The sequence below is a fragment of the Corylus avellana genome, chromosome 9 (assembly GCF_965113065.1).
Source record: "Corylus avellana chromosome 9, dhCorAvel1.hap1.2, whole genome shotgun sequence".
NCBI classification, from domain to species: Eukaryota; Viridiplantae; Streptophyta; class Magnoliopsida; order Fagales; family Betulaceae; genus Corylus; species Corylus avellana.
In genome coordinates this window covers 1916476-1931592 of record NC_142498.1, presented here as the reverse complement: position 1 = coordinate 1931592, position 15117 = coordinate 1916476, and the positions used below count along the sequence as shown (strand labels likewise).

Sequence of the window (15117 nt, the reverse complement as noted above, 5' to 3'; positions counted from 1 at the left end):
AATGTAATAAAGTAGACCCATGAAGTTCCAAAAAATGTTAAATTGGCTACTTCGTTAGTCAGCACCGTCAAATTGGATGAAAAATGAAATACGAAGTCGTTTTTTGAGGTTAAGTTACTATAATGCCCTTTTGAAGAAAAAAAAATCAATTTAAAAAATGCCTCCAAAAGCGACGTTGTTTGGCTTGAAATTAAAAAAAAAAAAAAAAAAAAAAAAAAAAAAAAAAAAGGCTCCCCCCCCCAATGGGGGTGGCCGCCCAGCCACACCCAGGCCATGGGGGTGGCTGGGTGCCCACCCCACAAGCCTGGGGTGGCTAGGCGGGGTGTGGGGGGGCCTTTTTTTTTTTTTTTAATTAATGTTAATTTGTTTTTTAATTAATTAATTAATTTATTTTTTTTTTTTACAAGTCAAACAGCTTCATTTTGAGCGGCTTTTTTTAAATTGATTTTTTTTTTTCTCAAAATGACATTTTAGTAATTTAACCTCAAAAAACGAAGTTGTATTGCATTTTCCATCCAATTTGACGGTGCTAACTAACGAAGTGGCCAATTTGACATTTTTTTAAACATTGTGAGACTACTTTATTACATTTTGAACATTGAGGGATTATATTACAAACGACTAATAGTTTGGAAGACTATTTTATATTTTTTTCCAAATAAAAATAAAAAATTATAATTTTTCGTACACGCCAAACACCATAAAATGTTTTTTCGCGAATCCTTAATCCAAATGAAAAATCTAAAAGGTTCAAAAAAATAAGAACCCGAATCTAGAGGACATGAGAGAATATACAAGCTCTTCTTAAGTTTCATGCTTTCCAACTTCCTCTATCAGAGTTATTACTACTTACTAATACGAGCTATAGATCAATAAATGTTATCATTTCGGTAAAAACTCCAAAAAAATACTTTTCTCTATAAAAGGCCAAAATCCATTTTTGACAAAAGAGCTTATAAAGGAAATTCTTTTAAAAAAAGCTTCTTCTAACTTTAAAAGATATATCCCATACCATTCAAATTTCATGCACATTCTACATATATAAGCATACAGTTTTTTTATTTTTAAATCTTTTCGTGCTTGGTATCTTATCCTTAACTGCTTCGTATCCAAGCATTATTTGACTAAAATATGGTGGTTTATTTTCAATGGGGAACTCAGCATATGTACTTAACCCAAAAGATGTGCCTATAGAAAAATTAAGCTAGCTCAAGGAAAATCTTGAATCATTACCTTTAATTTAAGGAATCAAGATCTCATACAAGGAGAACATCAAGCATCAATAAAGCATTAAGAGCCCTACTCCATTTGACCTACATGGACTTTTATAGGATGGATAAATCTTACAGTTTGGAGCCAACACATGTTAGGAATAACCCAAAAGGCTCATTACTTTTCTTCATTCTTTTTTCTGCAGTACACCATTTTCAGAATATTTTGCAGCTAAACAGTTGAAACCCATAATAAGCTATAACAAAAACCTACCACTTTTTACACTTTTTTGAAATCTCCTTCACTTGTTTGGATCTAAATGAATCCCCAAATTCCATTCTAGGAGATGGAATGCCTCCTGTGTCTTGAAGCTGAAGCTGAGGATTTGGTGTCTCCAGGAACCAATGAAGTTGGGCTCTGAGAACTCCCAGATGTCTCGGAGCTTCGGTTGTCTCCGTGCCCTTTACCCACTGCCCACAGTTTATCAAATATTCGCCTAGACCGGGATGGCAGCAACTGCAGGCCGCTTCGGCTGTTTTTGCTGTTCTTCTTAGCCAATTTCCCGTTCTTCCGGGGCTCATTGCCTTTTATCCTCATTTGACTCATCTGCTTCTTGAGGGTCCTGCAATTTTCAGCTATTGTCATCTCACATTCTTCATCTGTATTTGTCGTGGAACGTGAAGCATCGCCAGAATTGTTGTTGTTGCTAAGGGACCGAACACCAGCAGTTGCTTTAACCTGCTCAAAAAAGAGAACTTGGACAACAACCCGAAGTGGGAGGCGCTCATTCTGTGCAGCATGCATGGATGAATCCATTGACAGTTTCTTGACATCCATAAGTTCACATAACTTCTTCCTTTCAGCTTTTGTTAAACTAGGATGCTCCTGTAATCAAAGTAATCTATCAGAACTCAAAATAATCTATCAGAACTTCGATTAGGAATGTGTTAAAATCCATAAAGGTTGGATCTTCTAAATCACAACTTGGCTGGTACACGTTCACCTAGGGAGAGCAAAGTATTATAGTGACTTCATTCTGTCTTATTTGATGAGTTATGTATCAATAGTACTGAATTAACATGAACATAAGAAATTAACACCAACATAAAAAAGTAACAGCAAATGCTCAGTAAGCATAAACAAGAGGAACTGTTGGTTTGAATTGCTCTTCAACTTGAAATCAGGAAACCTCAGTGAGCATTGGCCCAACGTTTAAACCCAAATGTTAATATCCAGAGGGATTAACCCCGGCAATTACCTAAGATGTGTAAGATTGGGGTACTTGAGATGCATGGAGGGATCAGTTACATGCTAAAGGATATACTGGTCAGTCCTAAGAATTGGTGAAGCCTATGAAATGATGGCTTCCTCAGTAATCTGCTTGTATCATATAACATGAGAAAAGGCCACTTTATAGATAACGCAAAAGCATCTTGAATGAATCCAGTTTGTGCACATATGATTCAAGGGCTTAACTATTAGAATAAGAATATACAGAAAATTAGCATGCAGTAATGCACAGCATAGTGAAAGCCTACCTTCAGGTAGATGTCAATAGCCTTGTATAATCCATCATGAATTGGTCTCCCCGACTCAGGAATCATCTGTGATAAGTCAATGAAGCTAGAGAGTGTGAGGTTTCGATCGCGTGCAATTTCCGCAAGATATCCATCAATCAGTTTACCAACATTCAACAAGGATCCAAGTTCCAAGACAAAATTATCAGTCCCCTTCTCATTCTTCTCAACATCCATATCCCTATTACACTTTTCATTCATCAAAAATCGATTCACAATGCATTGCACCAACTCAATATCATATATAGTAATTTGGGGAGACCGAGCTGGGATCAGTAAATCTTTTACAGAAGCTTCATGCAGCTTTAGGCTGATCTTATTCACCAAATCTTTCCTCGATGACTCGTCTGCTCCAACTAAAATTGCGACTTTCAACAGTTTCAGCAAGAAACTACACGAACAACCCAAACCTTTGTCAGATGGCAATAAGCAAACGATTGTTTCTACCAAAGATTTGTTCCTCCAGGCATGAGCATCAGAAACCAATGCGTCGACAGAATCTGGCAACCATCTAATTGCATAAGTTTTCAGTGCCTCCCCAATCACAGTACCATCCATTCTTCCTTTCGATTTGATAGTGATCATTACTCGCTTGTAAAGATCGATCTCCAGCTCACATATGTCTTCAACCCACCAATCCTTTGGAACAGATTCCATTTTTTCCGGAAACTTCACTCCATCCTCAATGATCCTATCAGGTTCTGCTAATTTCCGGTTATATGTGTAGGACCAAGTGATATTCGTAGGATCCACAGAGGTTTTAGATGCAATGGAATCTATGCATCTTCCAACAATCTTCAGATCCTCAGACCATGGCAGAAGAGATTTGGTGGTTTGGAGAACAATAATGGAATCTTTCCAGCTACGAAAAATACTCGAGTTGAGAAATACCTCAATTTTAAATATTAGGTTTCCTCGATCAACATCCTCAGTCATCTCGAGGTACTCAGCCGCGCAACGAGCAGCCACAACATTATATGCATTGAGAGTAACAGTCATTCCATAGCAGAACTTTGCACAAATTTCAAAGGCTTTTGGCCCACCAGGAAAATCAACAACATGAATTTCGTCATCATTCTCCTCATTGGCCTTCAACACAAGTTTCTGCAGACAATTGCTCTTGGACAAGAGAGGGAACTGCAAAGACATAAGTTAACGTATTAGAAACCAGCCAAACCAACTAGCTGGGGGAAAAAACAGTCATTGTAAAAGGTTTTTCATTGACTCCATTAAACATGCAAAGCGTAATGGTTCATGTTCATTGGACATAGTGTATACAGAAGGAAACAATAACTATTTGTTAGTCACCTAGGAACAGAAAACCTACAACACCAAAGATTGTCCAAGAAACAGCGTCATCACCTTTCATGGTACAACCTCAACCAACCAAGACAACAATATAAAATCTGAAGTTTGAAACTTAAGATCCATGTTCTTGACAGTAGTACTACTCATATCACTAGCGTCTTTTAAAATTGATGTTTGTTGCTCTGTTAGTTTTGCAATTTGTCTGATATTGTCCATTTGGTATAAATTTTGAACTAAAAAAATGGTTTATCACCATCTAAAAACACAACATGAAATAGATCCTGAAAGGAATACATAAAAAGATGTTTTGGTGTGTTTCTACTTTCACAATAATGGTCATATATTCCAGAGTGAGGTAGGAAATAGATGCTTTAATTGACGATCTTGCATGAGCCCTTAACAACCTCAGCCTTGCAAATGATCTATTTATTAATCTATTTTTCTTTTTTCAAAAATAGAAAAGTAACATGTCAAGTTTGTGAAAAAAGTAAAACAGAGCCATTCATACACACATCTTCTAACATCGGGTCAGAGTTGGACTAGTTCCACTTTCTTCACATGCTTGTATGCATGAAGGAAAGCATTAGCACTTACTCAAAATGATTCGAATATTAGCTAAATGTAAATCTCAATAGTGTTGCATATTGTTAGGTCATCAAAGCTTGAAAGCATGACCAATCCATATGATAAGACATCGTAAGATTTCAAGCAGTCAAAATAATGTAAAAATTCAACTCACTTGATGGGAAAGCATAAGGGTATCATACCTTGTGAAGGTAAAACTTCACTTCACCAACATTGATGATGACATCCGTTGCCAATTCAGATGACACATATCTGCGTGAGTAGGACACGATATGCTAAGCCAATAAAGAGGTCACTATAAAGTTGAACGTACAATAGAAAATCTATATGCATATGACCATCTCATGGAAAGTGAATTATGTGCAGAGAGACAACTCATCATCATTTCATAAACCAACAATAGATCAGACATTTGAAACACCCAAGTAAACCCAACAATAATCAAAGTTATGGGTTGCAACAGTAAACAAGATAAATAATATTGCCACTCAGCAGCTCAAACTAGTTTTTGCATGGAACAGCATAGACAGATTTGAAGTCTTTCCACAATTCAGACTCATTTAATGGACCTCAATAACTGGTGCCAACAAGTTGTATGAACATTTACTAAGCTCTTTTCATCCATTCTCAAAAACTACAAACTCGATATCGAACTCTTCATTACAGTAATGCAACACATCCTCAATAGAAATGTTTTCTATTTCCTAAGAACATAGAACCTACCTTCAATCCCAAAAACAAGCCTAATATAAGGCACCAGTACCAGAAGGGCTGGGAGCAACATTGATTAGTAAACTTCACCAAGCTCTCACACCAAAATTTGATAGCTTTGATCTAAAGAGTTAACAGTTACAGTCACAGTGCAGCACAATTTTCCACCACTTCTCACTCTTAAAAAGCATAACTTAAAAGTGAAATGAATGTCAGTTGCTGAATATATGATAATCCAACTTATCCTAGTTCAAAGATAGTTGTCTTAAACGGAAAGTGAAATGGATGTTGAGTACCAAAACTCCCTAATCCAAATAACAAGCCCCTGCAGGTAACATAAGAGCTATTTTCTAAGTTCCATATGACATACTGCGCTCAGGAAAAAAAGAAAAAAAAAAGAAAAGAAAAGATAAGAACATATTATGCTCGATGCTTGAATAGATGAACAGGTTTATCTTGTGTTCACACACAAATGTCAAGAAAAACTCTCCGGTGTCCAAAATCCAAAATCTTAACCAAAATTAACGTCAAAGGAAAGTGAAATGGATGTTGAGTACCAAAACTCCCTAATCCAAATAACAAGCCCCTGCAGGTAACATAAGAGCTATTTTCTAAGTTCCATATGACATACTGCGCTCAGGGAAAAAAAAAAAAAAAAGATAAGAACATATTATGCTCGATGCTTGAATAGATGAACAGGTTTATCTTGTGTTCACACACGAATGTCAAGAAAAACTCTCCGGTGTCCAAAATCCAAAATCTTAACCAAAATTAACGTCCAAGACACAGACCTAAGCCTAATCGGCTGGGGACCACGCCTCATGAAGTGTAGTTCACCAGTTCGAATCCCCCTCCCCACTTTCCCTCCTCTTGTGCAAACAAGTAAAAACAAAAACAAAAAAAGACACAGACCACACTGGACCAGATGACATATGTACCACACTGGACCAGATGACATATGTATCTCTCAGCATTTGCGTATGATAGGAATCAAAGAGTCTGAAACCTCATTTTATCAGCACAGGAACACTACAAATTTCTAATTATCTAAAACTGCATCACCCTCTGCAAAGCTCTGTTTCTATATGTAGAACTTGCCCTCAGTTACAATAGAAATTGCCCACAGTTAACACACCAATAGAGTCAAAGAAACATGCAACTTGCTTCATAACATGTGGTCACATAATTAAAGGAATTAACCAACACAGCTCTGTTTTTTACACCCAATATCTCATTATGCAACTAGACAAAGTGCACATGCAAGAATATGATATTTCATAATCAGGCATGCTATTGCAGCTACAGAGCTGGATTAGTGACAGTCAAACCATCCATCCACTGGTCAACTTTTCCTCTGACCAGTTTGACGCATCTGTAATATATCCAAATCTGCATGTAAGATCAGAATTTATAACTTTTTTGGAGGTAGAAACCATAAATGGTTTCGTGGAATTAATGTCATTGTATAGAGAAAGAAAATGACAAATTGATGATTAAAGAACTTGGGTACCCCAGATGTCTTTACCATATCAGGACCACGAATTCTTTAAAAGAGGACAGTTAAATAGCTGGACCACCTCCTGAATGGCCTTAGATACCCCTCTTCTTCCCTTCCTCTCTCCTTCAAATGATAATATTCCACTACACAAAAAAATAAAATAAAAAAATACCCCCTTTTCTGTTTTTGCCTGCAACTTTTATTCGCTGAAATAATTTTCGAAAGGGTATTGACCTTTTTTGCCCATTTTGAAAGGCATAAATAATTTGAGAATTTGTAACCAAGATAAGAAATGTCCACTTAACAGTATCACATATAAATCTCAAAATTAAACAGAGTGTATGCTTTCACTAAAATCTGCCAGAGCATAACAAAGAAACACAATCAATTATACAAATCCTACAAACAAACAAAAAACTTAAATTCAGGAACAAAAGCTATGCTTAAATATATTACAATTAGCGTTTAAATATGAACAAAAAAGAGAACCAAAAACAAACAAAAAAAGCACAGAAAAAAACGTATATATGGATTATAATATTATGAAAGTAAAACAAATAAAGGAAAAGACTCTCTCACCTGACAGCTTTCCCTTCCGCTTGAAATGCATCAGGCTTCGAACCCAATTTCATAAACTTCATTTTGCCCACCCCAAAATACCTCTCGGAAGTGCCCCAAATCACACAAAACCAACCTCTCTGTTTCCAGCGAAGCTGCCCACACCCAACCCCCAACTTTCTCTCTCTAAAATGGCGGATTCTGGGAAAAACCCAGATGAAGGAACCAAAAACCCCCCCAGTCCAGAAATGGCGTTCTTACGCGACTTCCTCTACCTAAGAACTCCACGCTTTCCACTAGACCGTGACAAACACCGGACCGAGACAGACTCTCCCATTATACCCCCGCCTCGATCTTGGAGCTTTACCCATTGACTCCGAGGCTCAATGATGACGTAGATGACGCTTGTAGAAAGAGAAAACGAGAGAGAAACTTCGAGCACGAAAACCCCAATAGAGAAATGGTTTCCAGAACACACAGGAAGAAAATGGCGTCAGAGAGACAAAAAAATAATGCGCTGGTAAAGAGAGAGTAAGAGAGAGAGATTAATTGGCGTCAGAGAGAGAAAATAGCTGGAACAGAGTACCTCTTTTTCTCTCTCTCTCTCTCTAAAAAGCTCATAAATTGTCGCCGCCTTTGCTTTAAATCATCCTGATCCGCTCAAGATCTTCCTTTCTCTCTTTTGGCGCAAATCTCAATGCCCCTTCGACCCTCCTCTAAGGCTCCGACACAGTTGTCTCTCCTAGCTCTGAATCTTGCAGAAGGCCAAAGACCCAACAAACAAAAGTAACACAAACAAAAAAAAAAAAAAACAAAAAAGGAAAATGGAAAAAACAGGGCTTGTGTATGCGTAGTGTGTAGTGAGGTTTGTGTATAGGAAGTAGGGGACTGTGTTTCACAGGGTGGCTCAGAGTCAGAGTCACTCTTAAAAGGAGCTTTTTCTCTGCCGCTAAAGCACGCCACCCTCTCTTCTCTCACCCTTTTGCCCCCCATCTCTCCCCTGTATTTTCATGCTTGCCATTTTCAACGTCTTCCAGTACCATTTGATCTCTCTCGGCTAGTCACATTTTGGACCACAAAGCCCTGAGAATTTTGGTTTCATCATAATGGAGGATTGAATATACATGGGTTTTGTGCTGACAAATCATGTGGCTGAAATGATGCCCTGTGAATTTCAGTTTTAATAAGTAAATACAAAGGACGAGTCCTTTTCTTTGTAGGAGCTTTGAACAAAACAAGAAATATACTCTTACCAAGAACGTTGCGACAAAGCTATTTATCTGCCTCCAAATCCATATAGGGATTGGTTTCATTCCAAGCAACCCCACACTTTTTTTCTTCTCCAACTTGCACCTTTTGACAACCTAAAAACTAGCATCTAAACCCAATTTACTTCCAACACCAAATCATATCCAAACACTTGGTATTTAATTTAAATATCCTATAATGGTTATTGGTGTGTATATATATATTGTTGACAAAGCTTTCCTTAAAATTGGACATGTACTTTTAATAAAAAATATTTTTTAGTAGACTACTATACAACTATCATATAACTGAAATAATGCAGTACTTAAAATTAGTATTTTTTTAAGTCATGTTTTCATAATTGATTTTTACTGTTATATTATCATCAAGTTATATGATAATCGTATAACGGTTTATTAAATAACATTACTCATTTTTAATAAAAGATATATCAGTTCAATATACGATGAATCTTTTATTTATTAATGCTTTTTAGATAGTGCTTAGAGCACCTCCAACAAATTCATAATAGGTAATTTAGTTATTTATAAGCCATTTTGCTCATCAGCGGATCTTTTAGAATCAATTTTTTTAATTTTTTTCTCTCTAATTTTTCCTCTCCTTCTCAAAACAATAAAAAATTCATTAAAATCTCTTTTTTTTTTAAATAAAAAAAGGTGGAATAAAAAAAATATTAAAAATGGTATTAACTAAAATATATATATATATATATATATATATATTAAATAGCTAAAATAGATTATATTATTGGATATGGTTGGCGGCCTTAACTTTTGAACGAGCATATTTCTTCCTCGGTACTTGTTTCTCCGAGGCATAGACTAGTAGGGGTTCGTTTTTTGTATCTGACCCGGTAGTTTTTGACGCAAGCAAGCAAGCAACATTCACATTCGGACAATCGGACATCAAATTTTTTTTTTTTAATCCTTCATTTAAAAAAAAAAAATTTAGTTACTTTATTTTTTTTTTCAGAGCACTAATTTATGTCTTATTCTCTATCTTAACTGTTTATTTGTATTATTTTATTTAACTATTATTCATTTTTCAAATCACTTATTATATTCCAAAGGAAAAAAAATCATATCTACCCCCTAACTTTTCATCTCATTTGAATTTAGTTTTTAAATTTTCAATTTTAAGTATATAATTTTTAAGTTTTGCCCAATTTTAAAATACGTCACTATAGCACTTTACCGTCAAAGCTAACCGTTTATCATATGCCACAAGTCTCATTTGACACATTATAAATACTCTAGTGTAATCACACGTCAACAAGTGTTAAGTCATTCATAAAAAATAAAAATTAAAAACCCAAAAAAATCATTGCGCGTAAAACATAAAGAAATACAAAATCTAAGAATCTAAAGAGCAAACCTACAATAACAAAAGACGTCATTCCGTTGGCGTGGTGTTAAGATAGACATTGGCGTGTCCAATAAAACACATATTGTAAATAACAAATTATTAATTTTGACGATAAAAAGATAGAATAACCAATTTTAAACTTTGATAAAACCTACTGACTTTATTCTTGAAATGAAGAATGTTAAATCCAAATCAGATAAAAACTTAAGTACTAAATATAATTTTTTATCCTTTTCCAAATTCACATCCATGTCTTATTATAAGTCGAAAAAAAAAAAAAAAAAAAAATTTCCTTTAAAGCACTTGCCAAATTTGATTAGTATTGCAACAGCTTACAAATTTTTTTAATTAAAATAATTAGTCTAATACTAACCATATTTTTACTCAAATTTCCAATAATTCCGACATCATCAACGGTAACATTTGGCCCGGGGAGTAGTTGGTTATTTAATAAGGCAGAGTAATAATGCCCAGTGTTTAAATGGAGTTCAGAGAGCTGCTCCCATTTGTAATTTTGTCATTCATTTGTGGCCTGCTTTCAATGGGCGCACTTCCCTTTATAATGGACTGCCTCACATTTATTACTTTGTCCAAGATGGAGATACACGGTAATAATATATAGTTATTAATAATGGACTGACGAACATTTATTTTCTAATCAATACAAAGCCTAAGATTGAGTCTTCCCAATTCCTAAGATTTTAAACCGTCTGGATCTTGCCATGTAATTTTAAGAGAATATTAAAGTAAAGCGCGGCTGGACCACCCATTGAAGTGGTTAGCCACCCTCATCAGCCACTTCTAGTAGGAGATAACTTTAAAAAAGAAAAAAGAAATGGTGGGTTAATTCACCAAACTTGCAAAACAGATGAATTGAAAAAATAATGTGTAACATATACGGTAAAAAAATCTTAACTAATGTATATGATAACTTAAAAAATAAAAAACGCTAACTAGTAAATAAATTACAGTGATGAAAATGCATTATTTATATATACCATCTGAAACAAGTTAAAGCCTGTTGCAGTGGTCAGTCAAACGAGCTTGACTTTCAAGCCCCACTTGTGTCAATTTTGCCACTTCTTCTTTGTTTTTTCTTTTTTTTGTAATAGCCAGGAGCGACTTGTACAGGGATCTATGGGTAGACTACAAAGACTAGGCACTTGATTGGAAGAGGTTCTTCTTGTGGTAGACTTGGTCAATGTGGCTCACATCAAATTGCAAATATATATATATATGCTTTAAATTTTAATTAAAGGTTTGCGGTTAATTTCGGCCAGGTAATTGAGAGAGGGTTTCGATGAAGTTTATTTACTTGATCGGGTGGATCACACATTTTGAGTTGTTCGAACACGTATACTCCATTAGGACACTTTGTCATTAGGGGGTCTAAATTGACCGAACTTTGACCAATTTCAATCCTCAATTTAGCATCCTAAAATATGTTGTCCAAAAGTTAGATAAGAGAATTCCCTCTTTTTTTTTTTCATGTGCCTAAATGTAACATTATTATTGTTAAATCAACAATTATTTCATTATAGAAAATAGTAAATTTAATTATCGCTCAAACTCTCAACCAGCAAGTGAGGCTCAAAACGTAAAATATTTAATTTAAATATGAGCAATCTGTGAAGTCAGTGTTCAAATTCAAGATATTTACTTTGATATCATAATAAATCACTAGTTATTTTAAAAAATTAAACTAATATGATATAAATACATTGGTGATGAACAATTATTATTGTTGTCCAATCAAATTAAGTGTGCCAAATTGACCACTTTTCCCTCTTTATAAAAACATATAGAGTGGACTATGTATAGGATTATCCCCCCAAAATCATAAGACATAATGTATGCATCATTGCCAATTTTAGTGATAAATAATACATATGGTTGATGGGTGTAATGAATGAGATGTACCAAATCACCATAAGGTGTTGGTACTTCAATTTTAAATTTAGTTTCACCCATCATCTATGAGGGACCAAGCTTTTGTTCACATGGGGGTGCTCTCTCCTCTCCTTTTGGTGTTGATTGTCTCAATCATCTCACATTTATATCACAAAACCCCAATTTAATCTCTACTTCTTCTTAAGCAAGTGGGATTCAATTGTGTTAGATGTAAATTTCCAAACAAACAATTTAAATACAAAACATTTATAAAAACAGTTTTCACTTTTATGTTGCATAAAAACATTTTTTTTCAAGAAAAAATAAAAATCAAACAAAACACACTCAAACAAAGCATATAATTATTTTCAAAGTTCTCTATTAACTTCTGTAGTACATCAAATAAACATGTAGTAATGTCTATTTACTATTAGCATGCCCATCATTATTCACTTCTCATATATATAGCAAAATTTTCAATACTACCCATTCTTTGAGACGGATCCAGCTTTTAATTTGGGAATAGACCAATTAGCAAAAAAATACCTTTATTTATTTATTTTGCTTAAAAAAAAAATTTTCTTGTGATTTGGGGTGGGGGGAGGGACCAGGGCCACTCTTAGTCCCCCCCATAGATCCATCTCTGTGATGCTCCCTTAACCTGTGTTTATATCAAGTAGGTCTAGGGAATACCATTTTCAAGAGATTTATTATATGAAAAGAACTGTAATTTTTTTTTTTTTTTTTTAATCGAAGATTGCCAAGTTAGACAGGTCAATTAAAGTCTACTTCACGATATATTTTTCTTCTTTATGGATGAGATATACTTTGAATATGTCTACCATTAATAAGGCATTATTGGACATAGGCTAAAAAAAAAAATCTCTCTAAAATTCTTCCTTCAAATTAAAAGCAAACTTGAACAAATATGGTCAAATAAATTTTCTACTGCATGAATTTATGATTTCACATTTTATGTGTAAAAGTATGTTGTTCTCTCTCTCTCTCTCTCTCTCTATCTCTCTGCTAATTTATGTCCCTATTGTAACAGAAGAAAATAAATAGGGAAAGGAAACCAAAAAAAATATATAAATAAATAACCAAAATGTCAAAATATATTCAAAATCTATCATTCTGAATTTTGAATAGCACTCGGGGTTACACAGATACATTATACTCTCATTAACTTTGTTTATAGTATAAAGGTTTCTATTTATAGTTGAATATATACAAGTAACTTAAATTGATTTAAAAAAAAAAAAAAAAAAAAAACATAAATTGACCAATACTATGAAATATAAGTCAATCACATATAAATATATCAGAATATATTCTAACACAAGCAAACAAGCCAAAAAAGTTGCTTTGCCCAAATAGGTTCCATATTAAGGAAGTTGAAGATCTCACTCAGTCTTGGTGATTTGGTGGGTTGAAAAAATTAAATAAATAATAATAAAAAGAAGAAGAAAGAAGAAAGAAGAAAGAAGAAGGAAGAGAAATCTAGGAACTTTACTTCAAAGTCATAACTCAATCGGCCAAAATTAATGATAATGGTTGGTTGGTTGATGTCTTGTTTTATCCAATTATATCACCTTGGACCACAAAAACCATCATTAAACATAACATCATATGTGCGGGATATAAAGACAGGACCACAAACGAAAAAGATGGCTTTGCAAAAGATCAACTCAACAGCAATGCAAAAGCTGTATGTAGGACATCATTCCCAAGACCTCCATGCAAATTATATATGTTTGTTCATTTTTTTTTTCTTTGTTAAGAGGGTATTTTTTATGTTTGGTTTAAAAGAATGTTATGATGAAACATAAAAAATTTAAAAATTTTAAAAAATTAATATATGTTTTGTGTTTTAGATTGTTTGTTAATATTTTTGTTTTGAAAAATAAAGAATACAAAAAGTTAACAAACAAAGTCACATGTTTCTCCGAACATCGAAGAACCACATTGTATAAATTTACCAAATCAATATCCAAGCGTGAATTGGCCTATCCCAATTAACCAATAAAAAAAAGAAAAAAAAAAAAAGAAAATGAGAATTAGGCTTAGTGAGAAGTGTTAGAGAGCCAAACAAATGAATCCAGAAAAATTTTCAAACTGACGCGGCAATTCTCTCTCCCTTGACTGCGACTTACGGTTTGTCATATTAGTTTGAAAAATTTTATGGGTTCATTTGTTTAGCTCCCTATCACTTCTCAGGCTTAATTGCTTACGTGTTTTATGAATAGATATATATTAGTATTCGCTTATAAAAATTCGAAACAAAATTTAACCGTAACAAACTAAGAGAAAAGTGTTTGGAGATTTTGTTTGGAACATAATGCTGATAAAATTGTAGGGTAAACACGTGCGGGTGAAATAATATTGAGCCCGACGTTAGAAAGATGTTACAAGTGTGAATGGTTATTTATACAACATAGTTGAGTCCAAACTCAAAGACTCAAGTTTCTGGATTAAAAAAATGTCTCAACATACTATATAACAATCTCACTATAAGACACCCAATTTTATTTATTTTTATCCAAATTTTACAAGCTTTGCTAAATGTAGTCAACTTTATCATACAAAAAAAGAGTTGAGTAGATGTGTTCATGGTAACCTATACTTCTTATCCTTACCTCTCCATTTGAGGGTGGATACCTTTAAAATCAAGGAGTCTTTGGTAGTCCCAATTTTTTTTTTTTTTTTTTAAAATTATTTTCTATATCATGGCCCCGTCAATAAAAAATTTTTCATCCCCAAATGGCCAAATAATTTAATATCTATGTATTTATGTATATACACGTAGGTTTGCAAAAAATCCTAATTTGGCCCCATGGTCCCAAAGCAAAAGATGTGGGGGTAGGAGTAGGGGACCTATAGTTGCCCATGCATTACTCGCATCGTTTTATGGGTGCTTGGTTTCTCAGACCAATTAATGTCCCTTTCATCTTCAGACGCCAAGCGATCCCTTTATCTATTACAACTGCCTCATAATAGTCCCGTCAACTACTTCTGCTGCCAATATTTCCTAAAATTATAAGTATTTTGCTCTATTTATTAATGTTTTTTAAGGTTTTTTTTTTTTCTTTTTTTATTTGTTTGAAAAATGTTATGTTGTGACCGTGAAAACAGTTTTGCCTGTTT

At 34.1% G+C, this 15117-nt stretch overlaps 1 protein-coding gene across 1 annotated transcript; it reads right to left on the bottom strand.

Moving 5' to 3' along the window:
• Positions 1–1217: 1217 nt before the first annotated feature.
• Positions 1218–8620, bottom strand: ENP (Phototropic-responsive NPH3 family protein). The gene is made up of 4 exons (XM_059603873.2): positions 7471–8620; positions 4865–4934; positions 2751–3926; positions 1218–2097 (listed from the first exon to the last, which is right to left on the bottom strand). The coding sequence occupies exons 1-4, from the start codon at positions 7530–7532 to the stop codon at positions 1552–1554; spliced, it is 1854 nt and encodes a 617-aa protein (XP_059459856.1). The 5' UTR covers positions 7533–8620; the 3' UTR covers positions 1218–1551.
• Between the last annotated feature and the right edge of the window lie 6497 nt (positions 8621–15117).

Coding starts and splice junctions, on each gene's coding strand:
- ENP (XM_059603873.2), bottom strand. CDS start 7,532: ATGAAGTTTATGAAATTGGGTTCGAAGCCTGATGCATTTCAAGCGGAA. Junction 4,935..7,470: donor GCGGAAGGGAAAGCTGTCAG/GTGAGAGAGTCT, acceptor CTACTCACGCAG/ATATGTGTCATCTGAATTGG. Junction 3,927..4,864: donor TGAAGTTTTACCTTCACAAG/GTATGATACCCT, acceptor ATGTCTTTGCAG/TTCCCTCTCTTGTCCAAGAG.